Source organism: Saccostrea cucullata, unplaced genomic scaffold (genome assembly GCF_032062105.1).
Source record: "Saccostrea cucullata isolate Sc308-1 unplaced genomic scaffold, CSIRO_AGI_Scuc_v1 ctg3215, whole genome shotgun sequence".
NCBI lineage: Eukaryota > Metazoa > Mollusca > Bivalvia > Ostreida > Ostreidae > Saccostrea > Saccostrea cuccullata.
The window spans coordinates 31108-55035 of NW_026933875.1; the positions used below are offsets into that span (position 1 = coordinate 31108).

A 23928-nucleotide genomic window follows, 5' to 3' on the forward strand; every position below is an offset into this window, starting at 1 on the left:
CATAATTATATATATTATATTTATATATAGTCTTTGCAACAGAAAAACCATTGCACAGTACCGTCGAGTGAGAATTCAATGCATATGAATTGAACCAATTCCATGTATTGTACATGTTTCTGATGGTCTGGATCTTTTTGTTTTGTTATTTATTTTTTGTTCCACCATTTGTTTTTGCATTCCAAATGTTCTTGATAACTGTATAGTAAAACATAGTGATAAAATTTGGCATGCATGCAGTTAACATAAATCCCTTAGTTGAAATTAAACACTTGGAAAAAATGCTAATGTTAATTTGTGAGATCTTTGAGTGTTAAGATGATATGAAAGAATTCAAATACAGACATGTCAGAACAATATAAAAAGTTGAAGTATCGAATTCTTTGAGATAATGATTATCTTATGTTCAAGTGTTATTTTAATTTTGTTGCTCAAAAAAACTGTTGGCAAAAAAAATCTGAAAAATTTTAGAAAATTTAAAATAGTGAAAATGTTTAAATTGAAGTGGGTACTATCAATTTCTATATACATTGTAAGTAGACTTTGGTATCATTTGTCAGTATTTATTCACCAGTGTTGTAGGAAGAAAATGCCATCCCTCCCTTTTCTGGTGATAATTCATTTTTATTTTAATTGTATTATAAAATCCAAGGATTCTAGATACTTTAATATAATTTAAAGTTATTTAATTTCTGAGCAAACTTCCTGCAGCACTAAAATGCTTAATGTGCAATATATATGTGTATGAATGTGTCGGGTCATATGCTTACTCAAAAACTTGTGTATACCTTGTGACAAGTATTTTCTGCCAAAGTCCAAATTTGTGCTGGTTAGTTCCTGCATCTATATGACACCATAGACTGTATACAAACTCGCATGACATAAAAAATGACGGCAAATTGTGTGACTTAAATCACACAGCAGATTTTTTTTCCCATTTTATGTTTGCTGAATTTGACACAGACAAATCTTTTCAGAACAGAGGGGTGTGGGGGGGGGGTGTTATACATTTCCCTTCCTTCTACTCTTTCCGTGCTTTTTAGCTCTACTGGTCAGAGACCAGAAGAGCTTATGCGATAGTAATGCGTCCGTCGTCCGTCCGTCTGTCTGTCTGTCTGTCCGTCTGTCTGTCTGTAAACAATTTTTCAAAATGCTACTCCTCCTACAGTTTTGGTCTGATTTCAATATAACTTGGCACACAAGTAGACTACACTAAGATACACAATTCTGTATATCGGTTTTTGATTTCGATGAACGGTGTTGCCGTGGTTACTAAAAATAGAAATTTCTGTGAAATTCTTTCAAAATGCTACTCCTCCTACAGTTTTAGTCTGATTTCAATATAACTTGGCACACAAGTAGACTACACTAAGATACATAATTCTGTGTATCGGTTTTTGATTTCGATGAACGGTGTTGCCGTGGTTACTAAAAATAGAAATTTCTGTGAAATTCTTTCAAAATGCTACTCCTCCTACAGTTTTAGTCTGATTTAAATATAACTTGGCACACAAGTAGACTACACTAAGGTACACAATTCTGTGTATCGGTTTTTGATTTCGATGAACGGTGTTGCCGTGGTTACTAAAAATAGAAATTTCTGTGAAATTCTTTCAAAATGCTACTCCTTCTACAGTTTTAGTCTGATTTCAATATAACTTGGCACACAAGTAGACTACAATAAGATACATAATTCTGTGTATCAGTTTTTGATTTCGATGAACGGTGTTGCCGTGGTTACTAAAAATAGAAATTTCTGTGAAATTCTTTCAAAATGCTACTCCTCCTACAATTTTAGTCTGATTATAATATAAATGTGGCATGCAAGTAGACTGCACTAAGAACATAAAGAGACTTAATCAAGGATCATTATTCTATTTATTGCTGTTGAAAAGTTTCAATTTCCAACTGCTTAAGTACTTTTCTCTTCCTTTGCTATAAGTACAAACCAGTAGAGCTTCAGTCTCGACAGAGACTTCTGGTTACAAAAGTGCTGTGACAAGAAATCAAAAAGTTAGCAGTTGTTTAGATCAAATTTCAGAATTGAAAGTTAAACAGTTTGAATGTTTCCTTATAAAATGTTCCAATTGCAAAAAGTAAAAACCTACGGAAATGACTTGGTTTACTGTATTCTTCAAACTGCATTATGTTCTAGTCCAAATATATCTAACCCCAGTATGAAAACTGCTGTAATTAACAAATATCTTATGTTATAACATTATGTAATAGTATTGTTTGCCTGTCCTTTAAAAGATTTTTTATTCATCATCAGAAATTTTGGCATTAACAAAAAAAAAAATGTTGTTAATCAAATTGAAAATGTCATAGAAAATAGTTATTCCTAATATGGCCAAAAATTATTAACTAGAAATATATACCCACTTTCAGAATAAAATCACTTAATTTGCCAGAATTCTATAGGGTGAAGATTTTTTTAATGCTTCTGCGACCAGTCAGATGGTATACATACTTGAAAGTAATTTTATCCTTTCATATATGGAATACCTTTTATAAAAAACTTTATTGAGGGATATTTCAAATTCAGTGTGCCCCATATAATGAAAATCCTTATAAGTGAAGGGGGGAAAAAATTCTGATTGGACATGCATGTAGATTTATAGGCAGGCAAATATATATAATAGAAATCCTGTACAGAATGTATTGTTTTATTTTCTGATTCATTTTCTTTATCAAGAAGAAAATTGGATCATATGTCATGGTGCACAGGATTTAGACTGGTGCATGCAATGCATTTAGTTGGTTTTCTGAACATTCGTGTGTAAAATGTTTGACTCGTATAGTAACCAACACATTTTTATTTGTTAAAAACATGCTTTGAGTTTTCATGTGCACATTTTCTGTTGCTAATTTCCAAATGTGTTAATTACTCATTAGGTTTTTAGTTTGAAGATTTTCTCTTGAGCATTTTTTAAAGCAGTATGAAGCATTTAATATCAATTTAGAAAACAAAAATTGCAGACCAATTTCAGATCAAGGTTTCTATTATGAATTGGAGTATTACATTCTCTTGTAAATTTGTATAAAATTACCATATTTTTAAATGTTTAGATTTTCATCAAGCAAAATTTATTTATTATGATGTTTCACATAAATTTCATGTTCAATAAATCTTGATTAAAAAATTTGTCTTTCTTAAAACTTGAAATGTTTAACAATCTATTCAAGTCCTGATGGTTTTTGTTTCACTTCAAAATTAAAATATTTTAGAGATCAAAATGTCTCCACTTGTCAGTGGAGGGCTGCAAATTTAGACCAAATTTATTCTAGATCTGCACTATCAGTCTTTGAGCAAAAAGGGCCTTAAAAGTCCAGCATCTCCTGCAACACAAGACCTATGTTTATAACATCTTTCATCATTGATGTACATGTTAATCAGTAAAAATGCCATTTATAATTTATTGGAAATTTGTTTCATGCCATTTGGTATAATTTGCAGTACATTTATCAGTTAATTCTTGAGATATTTGGCCATCAAGCATATAATTAGCTTGTTCCATTACAAAAGTCAGTCTTTCAAAATTGCAATTTAGTACAGACGAGGAACACATTTTTGTGAAAAATTAGGTAATGTATGACAAAAGTACAATCAACAGGGTATATTGCACATTGACCCAAAGGACAATCTATCAAAGGAGATGGGTGAACATGATGAGCAAAAAGCCTACAGCATGACAAAGTATAACAGAAGACGAAAAATTAAATCTCAATTGTAACAAAATTTTCCTTAATATTAACGTTAAAGTATACTTTAAGTTAAATCTCTACAATTTGCAAAAATCTCACAAAGATTGAAATCATTTGCCTACATGAAGTAGTATACACACGCTAAATAGGGCAAAAAGGGTCATTATTTCATACTATAATATTATTAGCTCACCTGAGCCTAAGGCTCAAGTGAGCTTTTCTGATCAAAATTTGTCCGTTGTCTGTCGTTGTCGTAGTCGTCGTCGTTGTCGTAGTCGTCGTCGTTGTCGTCGTCGTTAACTTTTCACATTTTCATCTTCTTCTCAAGAACCACTGGGCCAATTTCAACCAAACTTGGCACAAAGTATCCTTGGGTGAAGGGGATTCAAGTTTGTTCAAATGAAGGGCCAAGCCCTTTTTCAAGGGGAGATAATTATGAATTTGTTAAAAATTAATGGCATTTTTTAAAAATCTTCTTCTCCAGAACCGCTGGGCCAGGAAAGATGAAACTCATGTGAAAGCATCCTTAGGTAGTGTAGATTCAAGTTTGTTCAAATCATGACCCCCGGGGCAAGGGTGGGGCAAAAATGGCCGACCCAAGCTTTACATAGGAATATATAGGAAAAATCTTTAAAAATCTTCTTCTCCACAACCACTGGGCCAGGAAAGATGAAACTCATGTGGAATTATCCTCAGGTAGTGAAGATTCAAGTTTGTTCAAATCATGACCCCCGGGGCAAGGGTGGGGCCAAAATGGCCGACCCAAGTTTTACATAGGAATATATAGGAAAACTCTTTAAAAATCTTCTTCTCCACAACCACTGGGCCAGGAAAGATGAAACTCATGTGGAATCATCCTCAGGTAGTGTAAATTCAAGTTTGTACAAATCATGACCCCCGGGTCTAGGGTGGGGCCAAAATGGCCGACCCAAGTTTTACATAGGAATATATAGGAAAAATCTTTAAAAATCTTCTGCTCCAGAACCACTGGGCCAGGAAAGATGAAACTCATGTGGAATCATCCTCAGGTAGTGTAGATTCAAGTTTGTTCAAATCATGACCCCCGGGGCAAGGGTGGGGCCAAAATGGCCGACCCAAGTTTTACATAGGGATATATAGGGAAACCTTTTAAAATCTTCTTTTCAAGTACTTCAAAGCTATGATTAGTGATATTTATATGGAATCATCCTCAGGTAGTGTAGATTCTAGTTTGTTCAAATGATGAACGCCTGGAAGGGGGGGGGGGGGTAAATTCAAGCCTGATGTGCTCAGGTGAGCGCTGTGGCCCCTGGGCCTCTTGTTTTTCAATATGAGGGTGTCCTCCCTCCATTTTTGAAAGCTAATTCTCAAAATTTGCACAAAATTGTACATTTTTTTGGTTACCAAAATTATGGTGCAAAATTAACCCACTATACCTTAAAAATATACATCAATTAGGTAACATTCGCATGACTTCAAGAAATGTCGGTTAAGTTGGGCCACATCACAAATATGATGGTCAGTCATTTCAAGTCAGTCAAACTGGATTCAGGGGGCAGCCAGATACATGTATACACTCTAGGGAAATGGCAAGTGCATGAAATGGTGGCAACAGGGGGAAAAGAGTTAATGTCACAAATCATCGAGCCCCATGAATACCACATTATTTTTCGCTAAAAGGAAAGAAAATGCTATGAATATTTTCCTGAGAAAAAGTTTTGTTTATTAATCTTTATCATGTCATGATTTCATAAATTTCAATAATGAGAACTTAACTCAAAATATTAACTATTCACAATTAAAGCGTAATACCCTTGGCATATCTGCTTCGCAGGTTAATTAGGTTAAGTTTTTTGGAGCAGTTTTTTAAAGTACTTCTATGTCCTATACATGTATCTTTTCATTTTTTTCATTATACATGTAAAATCCAATAACAATATTTTTCCATGATATATCAAATTTCAAAACTTGCTGAACAACATCCCATATATTGAGAAACATTTTGACATTTTAGAATAAGATGTTCATTGTTTTCTTTTACATCTCTACAAAAAACACACATTTCATTTTCCACAATTTTCCATTTCTTCATCATTTCTCTATTACACAATAAGTTATTTAATAATCTGTAATTGAAGTCTGATATGCCTCTATCTGCAATTACTAATATTTTTTGTTCATATATAGATTTCCAAGCTGTGTTTGGAATTTCAAACAATTTTCCATAATAATATTGATGTAATGGAGGTTTAAATTTATCATGACATAGAATGTTATTATACATCAATTTTGAAGTAATATCAAACATTATTACTTGATGATGGTATAGGAAATCGTATGAATTATTTTTTAGTTCACCTGAGCCAAAGGCTCAAGTGAGCTTTACTGATCAAAATTTGTCAGTTGTCTGTCATTGTCGTCGTTGTCGTTATCGTCGTCGTAGTCATAGTTGTTGTTGTTAACTTTTCACATTTTCATCTTCTTCTCAAGAACCACTGAGCCACATTTTCATCTTCTTCTCAAGAACCACTGGGCCAATTTCAACCAAACTTGCTACAAAGTATCCTTGGGTAAAGGGGATTCAAGTTTGTTCAAATGAAGGGCCACGCCCTTTTCCAAGGGGAGATTATAATGAATTAGAGAAAAATTAATGACGTTTTTAGCTCACCTGAGCCAAAGGCTCAAATGAGCTTTTCTGATCACATTTTGTCTGTCGTCATCCGTCCGTCTGTCTGTCCGTCTGTAAACTTTTCACATTTTTGACTTCTTCTCAAGAACCACTGGGCCAATTTTGACCAAACTTGGTACAAAGTACCCTTGGGTGAAGGGGAATTTAAATTGTTAAAATAAAGGGCCAAGTCCCCTCACAAGGGGAGATAATCAAGAAAAGACAAAAATAGGGTGGGGTGATTAAAAACTCTTCTTTTCAAGAACCACTCTGCCAGAAAAGCTGAAACGTATGTGGAAGCATCCTGGGGTAGTGTAGATTTTAAATTGTAAAAATCATGACCCCCGGGGAAGGGCGGGGCCACAATTGGGAATCAAATTTTTACTTAGATATATATAGGAAAAATCTTCTCAAGAACCACTGGGCCAGAAAAGCTGAAACTTATGTGGAAGCATCCTGGGGTAGTGTAGATTCTAAATTGTTCAAATCATGACCCCCGAGGGAAGGGCAGGACCACAATGGAGAATCGAAGTTTTACATAGAAATATATAGGAAAAATCTTTGAAAATCTTCTCCTCAAGAACAACTGGGCCAGAAAAGCTGAAACTTATGTGCACTTGGAAGGATCCTGGGGTAGTGTAGATTTCAAAATGTCTAAATTATGATCAGTGGGGGAGGGTGGGGATGCATTATGTATTACAAGAGGGAAATCTGGTAAAGAACAGAATGGTCAAAGCTTCTCAGGTGAGCGATGTGGCCTATGGGCCTCTTGTTAAAAATCTTCTTCTCAAGAACCACTGAGCCAGGAAAGATGAAACTCATGTGGAATCATCCTGAGGTAGTGTAGATTCAAATTTGTTCAAATCATGACCCCCAGGGGTAGGGTGGGGCTAAAATGGCCGATAAAAATTTTACATAGGAGTATACATGTATAGGAAGAATCTTTAAAAATCTTCTTCTCAAGAACCAATGGGCCAGGAAAGATGAAACTCATGTGGAATCATCCTCAGGTAGTATAGATTCAAGTTTGTTCAAATCATGACCCCCGGGGGTAGGGTGGGGCTAAAATGGCCGATCAAAGTTTTACATAGGAATATATATATAGGAAAAATCTTTAAAAATCTTCTTCTCAAGAACCACTGGGCCAGGAAAGATGAAACTCATGTGGAATCATCCTCAGTTAGTGTAAATTCAAATTTATTCAAATCATGACCCCCGGGGGTAGGGTGGGGCCAAAATGGCTGATCAAAATTTAACATAGGAATATATAGGGCAACCTTTTAAAATCTTCTTTTCAAGTATTTCAAAGCAATGATTAGTAATATTTATATGGAATCATCCTCAGGTAGTGTAGATTCTAGTTCGTTCAAATTATGATCCCCTGGGGGGTTAAAATTCAAGCCCACCCCCACCCCACCTCAGTAAACTTTTAGTTCTGATCTGATATATGCTTTTTCCTAGCTGATGTGCTCAGGTGAGTGCTGTGGCCCTTGGGCCTCTTGTTATACTGTATATTTGTAAATTCATAATCTACAAAAGCTTTCAAAACTACAATTTTCATTATCATATATTTACAAATCCAATTTCTCTTACATACAAGTTTATCATAAAACCATGCATTCTATGGGTTGCATACCATTTTTGTCTACAATATCACCAATATATTTAAATCCACTTTTCAGCCATTATTTACAAAAAATAGTGGCTTGTTAGCTCACCTGAGCCAAAGGCTCAAGTGAGCTTTTCTGATCACATTTTGTCCGGCGTCCGTCTGTCCGTCTGTCTGTCCGTCTGTCTGTCTGTCTGTCTGTAAACTTTTCACATTTTCGACTTCTTCTCAAGAACCGCTGGGCCAATTTCAACCAAACTTGCCACAAAGTATCCTTGGGTGAAGGGGATTCAAGTTTGTTCAAATAAAGGGCCACGCCCTCATTCAAGGGGAGATAATTGGGAATTAATGAAAATTTGGTGGCATATTTTAAAAATCTTCTTCTCAAAAACCACTATGCCAGGAGAGATGAAACTTACGGGAAAACATCCTCAGGTCGTGTAAATTTTAGTTTGTTCAAATCATGACCCCCGGGGGTAGGGCGGGGCCAAAATGGCCGACCAAAGTTTTACATAGAAATATACAGGAAATTTCTTTAAAAATCTTCTTCTCAAGAATGACAAAGCCATAATTCATCATATTTATATGGGAGCATGCTCAGGTAGTGTAGATTCAAGTTTGTTTAAATCATGACCCCCGGGGGTAGGGCGGGGCCAAAATGGCCGACCAAACTTTTACATAGAAATATATAGGAAAATTCTTTAAAAATCTTCTTCTCAAGAATGACAAAGCCATAATTCATCATATTTATATGGAAGCATGCTCAGGTAGTGTAGATTCAAGTTTGTTCAAATCATGACCCCCGGGGGTAGGGCGGGGCCAAAATGTCCGACCAAACTTTTACATAGAAATATATAGGAAAATTCTTTAAAAATCTTCTTCTCAAGAGTGACAAAGCCATAATTCATCATATTTATATGGAAGCATGCTCAGGTAGTGTAGATTCAAGTTTGTTCAAATCATGACCCCCGGGGGTAGGGCGGGGCCAAAATGGCCGACCAAACTTTTACATAGAAATATACAGTGGACCCTCATTTATCCGGACGCTTTGGTTCCCAGTCAATTTGTCCGGATATGTGAAGCATCCGGATATCTGAATCACCAGTTTAAAAAGACAGAATAACATTTTAAAATTTCGTTCCGATGAAAAATCGTCCGGATACTGAAGCATCCGGATATATGGCGTCCGGATATCTGAAGGTCCACTGTATAGGAAAATTCTATAAAAATCTTCTTCACAAGAATGACAAAGCCATAATTCATCATATTTATATGGAAGCATGCTCAGGTAGTGTAGATTCAAGTTTGTTCAAATCATGACCCCCGGGGGTAGGGCGGGGCCAAAATGGCCAACCAAACTTTTACATAGAAATATATAGGAAAATTCTTTAAAAATCTTCTTCCCAAGAATGACAAAGCCATAATTCATCATATTTATATGGAAGCATGTTCAGGTAGTGTAGATTCAAGTTTGAATAAATCATGACCCCCAGGGATAGGGCGGGGCCAAAATGGCCGACCAAACTTTTACATAGAAATATATAGGAAAATTCTTTAAAAATCTTCTTCTCAAGACTGACAAAGCCATAATTCATCATATTTATATGGAAGCATGCTCAGGTAGTGTAGATTCAAGTTTGTTCAAATCATGACCCCTGGGGGTAGGGTGGGGCCAAAATGGCCGACCAACGTTTTACATAGAAATATATAGGAAAATTCTTTAAACATCTTTCTCCAAGCCATAATTTATTATATTTATATGGAAGCATGCTCAGATAGTGTAAATTCAAATTTGTTCAAATCATGACCCCCAGGGGTAGGACGGGGCCAAAATGGCCGACCAAACTTTTACATAGAAATATATAGGAAAATTCTTTAAAAATCATTTTCTAAAAAATAGCAAATCCATGATTGGTCATGGGACTACTTTTGGATTTAAACTTTACAATAAAAAGCCATTTTCTACTTTTTCCTACCCTAAGTGCTCAGGTGAGTGATGTGGCCCATGGGCCTCTTGTTTTTATAATTCATTTTATTATTACACCACAGTGGTTCCTTTAATAAAGCATTCATATGGCACTCCAAATTCACAAAAATGAGATAAACCTAGTTTCACAATTGATAAACTAGGTTTATCGACTGTAAACTATAGTTTGCAAACTGTAAACTATGGTTAACGATTCGTTAAGCATAGTTTTCATCTGTAAAACTATATTTAACGGTCCTTAACTATAGTTTACGAATGCTAATCTATAAGTTTATCTGTAGGAATCAAGCGTTAACAATAGATTTTGTTGATAAACATAGATTCACGTTTGTAAACTATAGTTTACAATCGTAAACTATAGTTAAGAGTTGTTAATCATAGTTTCACAAATCATGAAACTATATTTATCAGATCGTTAACAATAGTTAACGGTTTGTAAACTATAGTTTACAAATCGCAAAACTGTATTTATCAGATAATCTATGTTTTGCAATCGCAAATGATTGTTTTCGGTGTTAAGTATAGTTTACGGTTGTGAAACATAGATTATCGCGTTAACGATGGTTTACAGATGTGAAATATAGATTAACGTTGTTAACTATAGTTAACAGTCCGTAAACTATGGTTTACAACCGATAAACCTAGTTTATCAATTGTGAAACTATGATTATCTCATTTTTGTGAATTTGGCGTGCCATACATTCAAATTCAGTTCTCTTTTGTTTCTTTTACATTCATTAAAAAATACTAGCATTTCTTTGTACAATTCGATGATCTTTTGTATCAATAATGTTTGTTTTACATAGATATTTCTCGCTATACACAAACTATCAACAAATAGGAATAAGGAATTTGCTTTACTTAATATGTTTTTAATCCACGATACTTTTACAGATCATTTTAGTTTTAAAGGAACATCAACAATACCTATTCCTCCTTCTTGAACACTTCCAATCAGTGAGTGTTTCATTTTATTCTGTCTCCTTTTTTTATTAGCTCACCTGAGCTGAAAGCTCAAGTGAGCTTTTCTGATCACATTTTGTCCAGCATCCGTCTGTCTGTCTGTCTGTCCGTCTGTCTGTAAACTTTTCACATTTTCAACTTCTTCTCAAGAACCGCTGGGCCAATTTCAACCAAACTTAATTGACAGAAAGTATTCTTGGGTGAAGGGGATTCAGGTTTGTTCAAATGAAGGGCCACGCCCTCATTCAAGGGGAGATAATTGGGAATTAATGAAAATTTGGTGGCATATTTAAAAAATCTTCTTCTCAAGAACCACTGTGCCAGGAAAGATGAAACTTATGGGGAAACAGCCTCAGGTAGTGTAGATTCAAATTTTTTCAAATCATGACCCCCGGGGGAAGGGCGGGGCCAAAATGGCAGACCAAAGTTTTACATAGAAATATATAGGAAAATTCTTTAAAAATCTTCTTCTCAAGAATGACAAAGCTATAATTCATCATATTTATATGGAAGCATGCTCAGGTAGTGTAGATTCAAGTTTGTTCAAATCATGACCCCCGGGGGTAGGACGGGGCCACAATGGCCGACCAAAGTTTTACATAGAAATGTATTGATAAAGTCATTAAAAATCTTCTTCTCAAGAATAACAAAGCCATAATTCATCATATTCATATGGAAGCATGTTCAGGTAGTGAAGATTCAAGTTTGTTCAAATCATGACCCCCAGGGGGTAGGGCGGGGCCAAAATGGCCGACCAAACTTTTACATAGAAATATATAGGAAAATTCGTTAAAAATCTTCTTCTCAAGAATGACAAAGCCATAATTCATCATATTAATATGGAAGCAAACTCAGGTAGTGTAGATTCAAGTTTGTTCAAATCATGACCCCCGGCGGTAGGACGGGGCCAAAATGGCCGACCAAAGTTATACATAGAAATATATAGGAAAATTCTTTAAAAATCTTCTTCTCAAGAGTGACAAAGCCATAATTCATCATATTTATATGGAAGCATGCTCAGGTAGTGTAGATTCAAGTTTGTTCAAATCATGACCCCCGGGGGTAGGGCGGGGCCAAAATGGCCGACCAAAGTTTTACATAGAAATATATAGGAAAATTCTTTAAAAATCTTCTTCTCAAGAGTGACAAAGCCATAATTCATCATATTTATATGGAAGCATGCTCAAGTAGTGTAGATTCAAATTTTTTCAAATCATGATCCCCAGGGGTAGGGCGGGGCCAAAATGGCCGACCAAACTTTTACATAGAAATATATAGGAAAATTCTTTTTAAAAATCATTTTCTAAAAAATAGCAAATCCATGATTGGTCATGGGACTACTTTTGGATTTAAATTTTACAATAAAAAGCCATTTTGTACTTTTTCCTACCCTTAGTGTTCAGGTGAGCGATGTGGCCCATGGGCCTCTTGTTCCATACAAAATTGAAAATTAGACTTTGTATTTTCTTCACTGTATTTTCATTTGGAAAGTTTAAAATTGACCCAACATATATAATTTTTGATATTGCTAGACTATTAATTACACAGACTTTGCCAAGAATTGTTAATTTTCTTTTTTTCCAAGACTCAAAATTTTTTCTAAGTCATCTACAATTTTTGTCCAGTTTTTATTGTAACGTAGTTCCTTATCATTATAAGCTGTATGTTGACCAAACTTGCATGGATAATACATCTAAGGATGCACACGACCAGGCTTGCTTCGGATGCTGAATCTGACCTACGCATGAGTGAACAGGTTAAAAGTTTTTGGCACAGGTCTTATTTCCAAGTAACTATAAGCCCTATATTGACCAAACTTGCATGAATATGATACATCTAAGGATGCACACTACCAGGCTTGCTTCGGATGCGGAATCTGACCTACATTTTCCGGTTGAGTGAACAGGTTGAAGTTTTTGGTGCAGGTTTCATTTCAAAGATACTATTAGAGTCCTATAATGACCAAACTTTCATGGATGGTACATCTTAGTATGCATACTACCAGACTTGCTTCAGATGCTGAATCTGACCTACATTTTCCAGATGAGTCAACAGGTTAAAGTTTTTGGTGCAGGTTACATTTCCAAGTTACTATATATGAGTCCTATAATGACTAAACTTGCATGGATGATACATCTTAGGATGCATACTACCAGACTTGTTTCGGAGGCTGAATCTGACCTACATTTTACGGATGGGTGAACAGGTTAAAGTTTTTGGTGCAAGATTCATTTCCAAGTAACTTTGAGCTCTTTAATGACCAAACTTGCATGGATGATACACCTTAGGATGCACACTAAAGGATTTGCTTCGGCTTCGGATGCTGAATCTGACCTACATTTTCTGGATGAGTGAAGAGGTTAAATTTTTATGCAGGTTTCATTTCCAAGTAACTATAAACTCTATGTTGTGCAAACCTGCATGGATGATACATCTTAGGATGCACACTAAAGGATTTGCTTCAGATGCTGAATTCGACATACATTTTCCACATAATGGTCCAGGAAAAAGTAACGGGTGCAGGTCTAATACCAAGAAACTATAAGGCTTATATAAACCAAACTTGCACAAATGATGCATCAAGGGATGAAAACTCTCAAACTTGCTTCAGATGCTGAATTTTAATTACATTTTCGTGATGAAGATTGAAGAACTAGTTTGAAGTTTTTATTTAGGTCTTTTCCAAAGTATCAGATCAAAATTGCATAAATTTTGCATTTTTGGATGTACACTCTTTGTTGGGTAATTGTGCGACTTTGCCTTAATACTTAAAGACTACATTCGTTGAGGTGAGCTGTGTTATTTCTGATTACCTATGTTTATATATCTAAAGCTATAGGCTTTTAGCACATGAAGTTCACTGCAATATTTAACTTCAAAAATTGACAAACAACAATTAAAATAAAAATCTTTTAATAATCATCATCATCACTACTACAGTCTTCTGATGGTTTGTTAAAACCAAACACAGTTTTATTTGTGGGTCTGACATCGGGGACGTCTATTACACCTACAACATAGAAAATAATAGATGGTTAACAACTTCATATACAACTATTAATGGATCAGTTTCTATCTGTAATTTATGGCTCGCTGCTCTGTGTCATAATGTTTTACCTGATTTCCCAAGTCTTTTTTCTAAAACTGAGGTAGGAAAGCTGTCTGTGTTCCCAAGTTCTTCAAAACCAATTATCCTGAAAAATAATAAATATAATTTTTTTTAAAATGCCAGGAAAAAATGCATTTTGGTATTTTTTTAAAATCTTGACCCAGACCCCAAACTGAACCCCCACACTGAATTTTATTCACATAATAAACTTGAATTTGATGAACAGGGTATATGCATGCTCTGTGCATGAGCAAATTAAAGGTTGAGTAAATTACTAAGTGTCTATTCAGTGTTTTCCCTAGGAACCAGCTACAATCAAAATTGACCACTTCAATTAATCGACAAAAATGCCGCTTTAAATGAAAGAATATAAATTTAATTGTTGTAAGGTCCACAGAGCTTTGTCATAAACCTCAACCTCTAGCCTGTTACAATTGATCTTTAACCCTTTTAAATACTTTGAAATAACAGGAGAACACTGAGTCTATAAGTCTAAATGCAATAAATATTATAAGGATTATAGAAGACTGTCTAGTAAAACATTGACTAAAGCAATCAGAGGGAAAAACTCTTCATCTAGCTGTTATCATTTTTGAGAGCTTTTCATTGCATTGCTTATTTCAGTGTGTGTTAATTTGTTTAGTATTAAAGAAACTGCTATACACTATGAAAGAAATAAGAAACCAGATAATTTTTTACCCCAAAGTGTATTTACTCCCTGATTTTCAAATCAATGCAGATTTTGATTTTCAGCAAAATGGTTGAAGAGTATTTTTGTTTATATATAAATTTTTTGACCTTTATATTGATTTTGAGCTTGTAATCGAAGTATGAGTTTTTGAAGAGGGAAAAAAGTCAGTTCCTGCATAAATTATTTAAATAAATTTTGTAAATACTAACAAGACTTTTTGCTAAGATTGGGAAGCATTCTTTTTTGACAATGAAGATTATACAGTAGGTCAAGGTACACTGTACCATAAGAGACATAGAAAACTTTTCCTTCATTTAAAATATTGTATCAAGAGTAAACTGAAAGAATCTTCGTTAATACGGCAAGTTGAGAGAGATGAAAAATTGGCTATGAACCCATAATAAAAAAAAGTTATGCCAAGTGCATAGTCTTTCTACATAGAAATTGATTTTAATCTAAATCTCCGATTCTTCCTCCTGAATGGAGATCGTCGTCGTCATTTACCAGAATATTCCTGGTCACTAAAAGGATTTTAAATTGGCACTTCGTTTTGAGAAAAATCACACACTAATAACCTCAATTCGTATCATTAAGTAAGTCGTACCTGTATTCTTCAACTTGTACGCAGAACTTTCGTGGTGTAATGCGTATCTCTGATTGCTAATGCGTAATTGTACACTCTATTTTAATTTTCAATGCATATTTTGCAACATTTAATGCGTATTTCTGCAAATACGCACCTTATCTGGAGCTCTGAGAAATTATCACATGACGTTTCTGGTAATTATTAAATAAAATCATGCCGTTGAAAGACTGATAGAGTGATGAAAGTTGTTTTATTAAAATTAGTAAAAAACTAAATCTGTCATAAATTATATGTTAATAATTTACCTGTCTACAACTTGTCCATTTTTGAAACACAACACAGCTGGTAATACTCGAATTTTAAGCTTCTCCACAAAGTACTTTGCTTTATCTACATTTATTTTGGCAAACTTTGTTTCAAAATATTTCTTTGTCAAGGCCTGCAAAAATAACATAAAGACAATGAAGTGTGCATGAGGAATTTAATTTCATAAAAAATTCACATCTTCAGTAAATATATACATATACACTGTACATTCACACAGTTAGACGATCTTATGCAGGTAGATGACATAATGTCATTTATTGTATGAAATCTAGTATGTTTTCTTTTAAGATATTTGTTTTACATAAAGAGATGATTTTTAATGATTAGAAATACCTCTATGTGTGTATCCATGATTGCACATCTCCTGAAATCTTCATGAAAAAAGTGTACAACACACCTCTCTTCTTGTGTAGTTAAATCTAGAAATCCTTTCTCCACCGGAATCTCTCTGTCAATTATTGATGACATTTTGTTAATTAAAACAAATTTTATGTAGATGTATGTAGATGAGGGTAACATTGAAAATTTTCACCCCATTAAATCCATTGTTAACAAGGTGCAGCCAAGGTTGACAATACTTCTTTAGGGATGAAAATGTTCAATGTTACCCTCGTGCAACTATATGCAGTATTTATTTATATATTACCAGAACACTGAATGTTTTATATAGTACAAAAAAAGATGATGTGTGTGCGCATAGATTCCATGCAGTCTTTATTCTCTGAAATATATCACTGTTGCCAAGCAAGGTTAAATGTGCTGAAGGGCGTGTTTCATCCTTTTAGGGAAACTTTTTTTTAACAAATGTTTTTTGATGAATCTAATTCATTAAATTTACCTGAAAGTATTATACATCCCTTCATCCTTACAATAACGTAGTGAGAAATATCGAAAAAGAAAACCACATACTATGAAAATCAATTTAATTTGTGGGTCAATGGGCAGCCTGAATTAATTTTGATGGTAAAAGGAAATAAACACAAGTTTCATTGATAAATTGACAATATGACCCAGTAGTGTCCAGATAAGGGAAGTTTTACTGTATCTTTGTATCAAAGATTATTTAAAATATACATGTAAATACAATATTTCCCCAAAAAAGAAGTTGCAAATTTGCAGTAGTTTTTAAATGAAAGTATAAACATCATACGTATATAGACCATGCTGCTTTTCTTTCATGAGCTGAAGATCAGTGCTCTGTTTTTTCAGAGCTTCTAATCTGGCTTCCCGAATATGAGCTGGAATCTCCTCTCTTTCTAACTGATCAAGGAGTTCCTGTGAAAAAAAAGTTTTTCATACAGTTAACATGTATAGTCCTAAAGGTTATATTTTCATTTTTCAAGGTAAATTAAGTGCTAAATAATCAAGAACAGTACTTTTTAAATATGGCGAAAATAAGGACAAATAACAAACAAATCTAGAAGTTTGATTATTTTTAGTGATCATAGCAACATGAGGTATAAAACAGTCTGGTGTAATATATGAAATACATGTAACTACAGTGAGTATATGAACAAGATGATATACTGAAAAAATAGAAAAAAAATTAATGAAATGATTTCTTCTTAGGTAAAATACTGATGGTGACTCGAAAGTACACCAGGAATGGAAAAAAACATGACTGGATTAGTCACAACATGATTCATTAATGAATGGTAATTTACGCTGTAATACACTGATCACTTCAAAAGATTGTATTTTAAAGAAAGCGCTTTCATTTGAAAAATATATTTTCAAGGTAAATTAAGTTTTCAGTACTTATTAAAAATCTAAGGACAAATAACCAACAAATCTAGAAGTTTAATTATTTTTAGTGATCATAGCAACATGAGGTATAAAACAGTCGGGTGTAATAGATGAAATACATGTAACTACAGTGAATATATATGAATAAAATGATATACTGAAAAAAAAAGAAAATTAAATGAAATGATTTCTTTTTCGGTAAAATACAGATGGTTGTATACAACAAAATACAAAGAATGAATCCAGAAAAAAAAAAAAATGACTGGATTTGTACAAAAGATTAATGAATAGTACTTTATTAATTACGATTGTATTTTTTGAAAAGCACTTTTTTTATTTAAAAAGAATTTTAAACTGTCTAAAAATCACTTGCCATTTTCAAAGAATTCCAAATATGTACAAAAGATCATTTCATTTTTTAGAGAATTTTAAACTGAAATCACTTCGAGTTCAAGTAAACATGGAAAGTGCTAGTAATGAAAATGATACGGATAATATCATGACCAAATGATTGACATTCGTGACATTCGGACGTGCTCGTGTGTTAATACTAGCATTTTATTATCGAATACACTAAGAACGAGTTATCTTTTTTGCTTTCGGTTTCGGTTTACTTTCACAAATGATACTCGGCAAAAAACTGTGGAAAATCTTTTTATTGCATCATTGTCAACAGAGAATGACTTCGGGATATAATAAAGATCTTGTAACTGCTTTACGAGACGTGGTTACTGGAACCAACTGGTATTGTGCAGGACCCGTAACCAAGTTGAAAAAATACATTTGTAACAGGTAAAACTTTTATTCGCCATGATTACTAACAGATGTTGCAATACTCTGAAAGACTCAGCGAAATGTTCTGACTGTCTACTGCACTTTCTGAAACCACCTTTCTATGTACATTGCCGATCATTAATTAATACGTGTTGGAAAGTAGAATGTTTCTTGGAGTACTCTTAGTCTCTTACTCTTTCTTTTCCCGCGAATGTTCCATTTATAATATTTGGCTCATACATGTAGTATGACAGGCATCCTTAGAAAATGTCCTATACTGACAATTTTAAGTAATCAGTTAATAGAAAGATTTTTTTTAAATAATTTTTTTTTTTTTTTCAATTTTTTTCACAGATATTATGCTGATGATGGAGAGGATATTGTAGTAATCTACAGCAAAAAGAAAGACAAATTCTATGCACTGGGAGCAGTTTGTTCACATGAAGGTGAAATTCAAAATTTTAAGCATTTCAAACAATTCGTTTGTAAAAGTCAAGAGCCAATTAAATAAATAACCCTAGTCCCTTTTGTTATATTTTATGGATTCATTTGATACAAATATTGTCAATAAGATTACAAACTTGATATTAAGGTGGCCCTCTGGAGCAGGGTGATATAGAGGATTTGGATGGTCGGGAGAAGATTGTCTGCCCTTGGCACTCTTATGACTTTGACCTTGAAACTGGGGAATCATCCTATGGACTGAAGGTGAACTGCCAGCATGTACCTTAAAATACATGTGAACATGTTTTAAAAGACTAAAGAGTTAAACAATGTATTTTTTAAAATACTTTAATTAATAATATTGTCATGTTATTTTACAGCAAGATGTCTATGAAGTTTGTATAAAGGATGACCAGCTTTACATTTACACAGGGAGTGAGTTGTCAACCAAACCATTCAAGAATCCAGTTACCAAGAAACCAGAAACAGGTAAGAAAAGTACAAAGCAAAGATTGGACTCAATTGAACTACATATATTCTTTTTTTTTTGTATCACCTAGAAGTGGTATAATATACAAAGCTTTTTTGATACAGAATACATGTTTTGACTATTAGATGTCTCATTTTCACTGGCCTGTCTGTGGATTCATGTTGTCAGCGTGTCTGTTTGTACAATTTCCTTCATCTGTCACATTTATAGTGTACAACTGCTGCGCTGCAATAAAGTGGGAGAATACAATTTTGCTATAATGGTGCAGCTGCGGGATTTTCAGCAGTTTCCTCAAATTAACAGTAAATGGCTATTTTATTAACAAAAAATAAGTAGTCATCCAAGAGTAAACCTGCAAAAATATAAAAAATGTATATCGCTTTTTTTCGTGTATGTCAACATCACAACTCGAATTTATCCGCCATGTTTACTGACCTTGATAGATTGTATTTTGGGACAGCCAATGAGAATTTAGGTTCTATAGGAGCGGATCTTTTTGGAATTCCCTTATTTTAAACATAAATATCGCTGCTTGCATAAAAATAACACTTAAAATGGTTTTATATACCTATGTTTTTGTGATGAAATTCAGCACATACATTTATAAACACCGATAATTGCTTAATTCAGTTGTTCTGAATTTCAAGCGAAAGTCTCATTACGTCACGCGTGAACTGTCATGGCTGCTGAAGTAAACTAAGGAAACATGCAGAGTTATTTTACAAGTTTTTCGCATTTAATTTTGACAGTGAATAAAAAATTCGTCTTATTAGAAGTAAGTTGAATGTAAAAATAATTTATTTTGCCTGCAGTCGCTCCTATTAAAAAAAAATATTTGCACCATTACGGAGATGCTCTCCTAATCTCAGCGAGATGGGTAGAGACTGAAAATTTGGCATCTCTACAATAGACAGGTGCCATACAACGTGTTTTTTCATTTACATAGAATAAATACAGGCTGAAATAAAACAGCCCGCCTCAACTTTTTCCTTTGAACATAAAGTGTCTATCACTATAAAACTTTCCTTTCTTACCTTTAAAAGGTTTAAATCCAGTAAAATATAAAGGTGTTTATTTTTCCTGACAGCATAATGGCTGTTTGCTATTCATTTAAACCTTATGTAGAGTTCCACAATAATCTGTTTCCAATAATTCGTACTACTACTATTTCTTATAAGAATGATCTATAGTATGAATTATTGGAAACAGATTATTATGGAACTGTTTACAAGGTTTAAATGAATAGCAAACAGCCATTATGCTGTAGGAAAAAGCTGACAACTTTATATTTTACTGGATTTAAACCTTTTAAAGGTAAGAAAGTAAAGTTTTATAGTGGACACTTTAAGGGATGTTCAAAGGAAAAAGTTGAGGCGGGCATAATTTATTTCACCTGTATTTATTGAAACGAGCTGCCGAAGTCGGCGCAAAAAACCAACCAGCCATGGGTAGTAGGACAAAGATCTCTACCCAACCATTGTCCAGAAAAACCGGAGGAGGGCTACATTATTGCAGCTACTGCTGCTGAAGCTAATCTAATTTTGCCAGATCATATTAGCAGTTTCCTATTTTGTATAAAAAAAAAATAATCTTCCTAGCTGCTACTATAAAAAATGTAATTTTTTCTTAAAATCAGAAACAGCTCAGACCGCTGGGGATGAGGACACGGCAAGTCTAGCATACTGGGCCTCAAAGATCCTCAATACAGCTTGTCCTCAACAAAAGGTAGGTAACTCCAGCCATTAAGTTCTTATTCTATTTTTATTGAATTTTCTGTTTGCACCCTTATTTTTTATTTTTAAAATAAACGACCATGATATATAAACTTTACAGAGTACACTTATATGGCATCTCTACAATATTTAGTATACATGTATTTTCATTTACATAGAATGAATGCATTGTAAAACAGGAATAAATGCATTGTAAAAGTCTACTGATTATCATGATAAGGTGAATATTGAAATACACTTAAATATGTACAGAGGAGTATAATGAACTTGACAAGGATTAAAGGAGGATACATTAATGATACCTTTGTTTACAAATATTAGGTAGAGCTGACACAGAGAGTGGGAGAGATGTGGAGAAAAGGGGAGTTAACTGTCGGAGTTAGTCATCCACCAGACCAACCGGCCAGGGACAAAGATCTAACCATCGTAAAACCAGGCAGGGAGAAAAAGAGAGGGAAGGGCGTCTCTCTGGTAATATATAAACAAAGATTTAACCGTTGTAAAACTGGGCAGGGAGAAAAAGAGAGGGAAAGGGGTCTCTCTGGTAATATATAAACAAAGATTTAACCGTCGTAAAACTGGGCAGGGAGAAAAAGAGAGGGAATGGGGTCTCTCCGGTAATATATGGTCAATGTAATGTCAGAATAATTCTGAGTAAATGTACCTAAACATATGGGGTATATAAAATATGCTTTTTTACTTGAGTCTGTTAGAAAAACATTATGAAAACACCAACCCAAAGTAAATTTTTCTTCTAGGCTAGCCGAATATCTAACTTGCATTCTATGGCCAACATCGAGCAGTGGGCTATTGATTTGTCATGGGACATCATTGCCCGCTTCTCCACGGCAACACCAGAGGGGACTGATGAGGCTCTCCCACAGGGTTTCTATGATGACTTTGTCCGAGTAGCCTGTGAGGAAGCAAAGGTCAGACTAATTTCTATTTCAAAAAATAAGGAAAAAACCCTTTCCTGTGACACTGTCAAATTCAACTATTTAGCATGACATTGTGGTAAATTTAGAAAATGAAGTAGCTGTGTTGTTATTGACAGTGTGTTGTAATTTTCATAGTTTACTGTTTTACTGTCTTATGCTGTGAATCATTATCCAGAGGCCTACATTTTAGTTTTTCTTCTTTCCAGCATTATAAGATGTTGTCAGACAGACTACAAGACCTGGGAAGCTATTTTGGGGCTCTGCCTGTTCACAATGGTAGGTCGTTCCTACTTAAACTATTTTATAAACTTATTCTTTTAAATATTTTCTAGAATAGAATAAAGTCCTTATATCCAGCTAGACAGACAGACAGACAGACAGACAGAGGGACAAACTGACAGGAAATCTGTAGTTCTTTTTGATTTCACAGGTGTGGAACTAGATATAAATCAGGAGTAGGTACATGTATCTACTGCTGATAAATCACGTTTTTTGTTAATTTTGTGGTTCGTTTACTTTTAGCATTGTGGTCCTCTGCAACAGTCACAAGTGACAGCTTACTTGCAAGACTGGCAGTTGTCCATATGGTTCATGAAGCCAGGTTAGCTCACATGGAAATTTTGGCTTTTTTAAAAAATTTATTATTTTCCCTAAAAAAGTATTGCTTTCAAGATATGGAAATATCTTAATTAAATTCATCTTTTTTATTTGTGTTTAAAGAGGTCTTGATGTACAACCAAAAACCTTGGAAAAGTTTGTGAAGAACAATGACCAGGAATCGGCAGCCATCTTGGAGGTCATTTTCCGAGATGAGATAACTCATGTGGCCGCAGGAATGAGATGGTTCACTTATGTTTGTACTCACTCCAACCCTCCACTGGTAGGTTTCAATTTCTGAAGTCAATAGAAATGTCAAATGCAGTGGAGCAACAAAATATATTCCTTGTTAGAATTTATGCCATAATGGTAGTTCTCTGAAATTGCCAAAAATAATACTAAGTAAGTGTTAAATTCCTTCAACAGCTTATACATGTACATGTATTAACCCTGCTTGGAATCACATATTTCAAATATGGACTTAGGTAGAGAATTTTGCATGTCTCTGAGATTTCATCTGTGGAACTTTTTTTTCCAGGATTGTATACCAACATTTCATAGATTAGTGCAACAGTACTTTGGGTATGTAAGAAGTTTGAATAAATTTGATTTCTTAAAATAAATTGAACATGTTGAAGTCAATTCAGGATTGAATGAATACCTGATGAAATTGTTTATTATTGTTTAATGCTTTATACTTTTAGGTCTTTGAAGCCCCCGTTTAATACAGAGAGCAGAAAAATAGCAGGAATGACAGAGGAGGTAATGTTGAAAAATGGGCATTTAATTTTTGTAAATCAATGGGACGTTAAAAAAATGATAGAAAAGTATTTTTTCCACAATGTAAAAGAAGCTTATGCAGGTTATGTATCATATTTTTTTGCAGTAATTACAACCATTGATTCTTGCATTAACAAATAAAAAAAAAACATTTTATTGTTTATAGGTAAAATTTGTGTAGTTTTTACAATATCAATCTTCATAGCAGCAAACAATTGTAAAAATCAAATATAAGTCTAGGTTTCACTGCATCCATTAGAGGACACACTGTCATAATAAGAACATATGCACCCTGATTACCTCGTGATTTCTATGCTTTGATCATGAAATCAATAAGTTATATACAATGACTTTTTGCTTATAATTTTTTTCCCACTTTTTCAGTGGTATCTGCCCTTAGTGAAGCCTACTACCAGCTGAAGACTACAGGTGTTTTTATATAAAATGAAAAAAAAGCAATTAAAAGAATTATAATATTGGGTTTTGTGTACATACATATATTTACATGACCTAGTTCCTTATTAACAATATAAATACTCAGTAACTCACATTTCAGTTTTGGTGCAATGAAGATGTTATATATTATTAAATGTAAAAAAAAAAAAAAAAAAAAAAAAATTCCAAAGAAGTGTATAAACTTGATCATTTTCTTCATTGCTTTTTGTCATAAATTGGAGATGTTTGCTGTTTTTCATTATTTTGAAAATGGAAGCATTCAAGCACACAGATTTTTTTCTGGGTTTTAATGGCTAAAAATTATACAGGACATATGTATAATAATTCAGAAACATGTATAAGTAGG

General features: G+C 33.9%; 3 protein-coding genes across 3 annotated transcripts in view; 1 reads left to right on the forward strand and 2 right to left on the reverse strand.

Annotated features, from left to right (window-relative positions):
• The window catches only part of LOC134239527 (vesicle-associated membrane protein 8-like), a 43816-nt gene extending 26342 nt beyond the window's left edge, over nt 1-17474 (reverse strand). The window contains exon 1 of the mRNA XM_062721699.1: nt 17463-17474. The gene's annotated coding sequence lies outside the window, so the exon portion shown is untranslated. The remainder of the gene's footprint in view (nt 1-17462) is intronic.
• Nucleotides 13808-16905, reverse strand: LOC134239528 (uncharacterized). Its single transcript, XM_062721700.1, has 5 exons — nt 16775-16905; nt 15958-16072; nt 15603-15736; nt 14029-14105; nt 13808-13921 (listed from the first exon to the last, which is right to left on the reverse strand). The coding sequence occupies exons 1-5, from the start codon at nt 16801-16803 to the stop codon at nt 13824-13826; spliced, it is 453 nt and encodes a 150-aa protein (XP_062577684.1). The 5' UTR covers nt 16804-16905; the 3' UTR covers nt 13808-13823.
• A 501-nt stretch (nt 17475-17975) lies between the features above and the next one.
• On the forward strand, nt 17976-23716 carry LOC134239530 (uncharacterized). Its single transcript, XM_062721701.1, has 13 exons — nt 17976-18162; nt 18499-18590; nt 18737-18852; nt 18969-19077; nt 20715-20803; nt 21133-21282; nt 21570-21740; nt 21956-22025; nt 22272-22350; nt 22470-22629; nt 22885-22928; nt 23051-23108; nt 23511-23716. Exons 1-13 carry the CDS (start codon nt 17993-17995, stop codon nt 23544-23546), a joined length of 1344 nt encoding a protein of 447 aa, XP_062577685.1. The 5' UTR covers nt 17976-17992; the 3' UTR covers nt 23547-23716.
• Nucleotides 23717-23928: the final 212 nt, after the last annotated feature.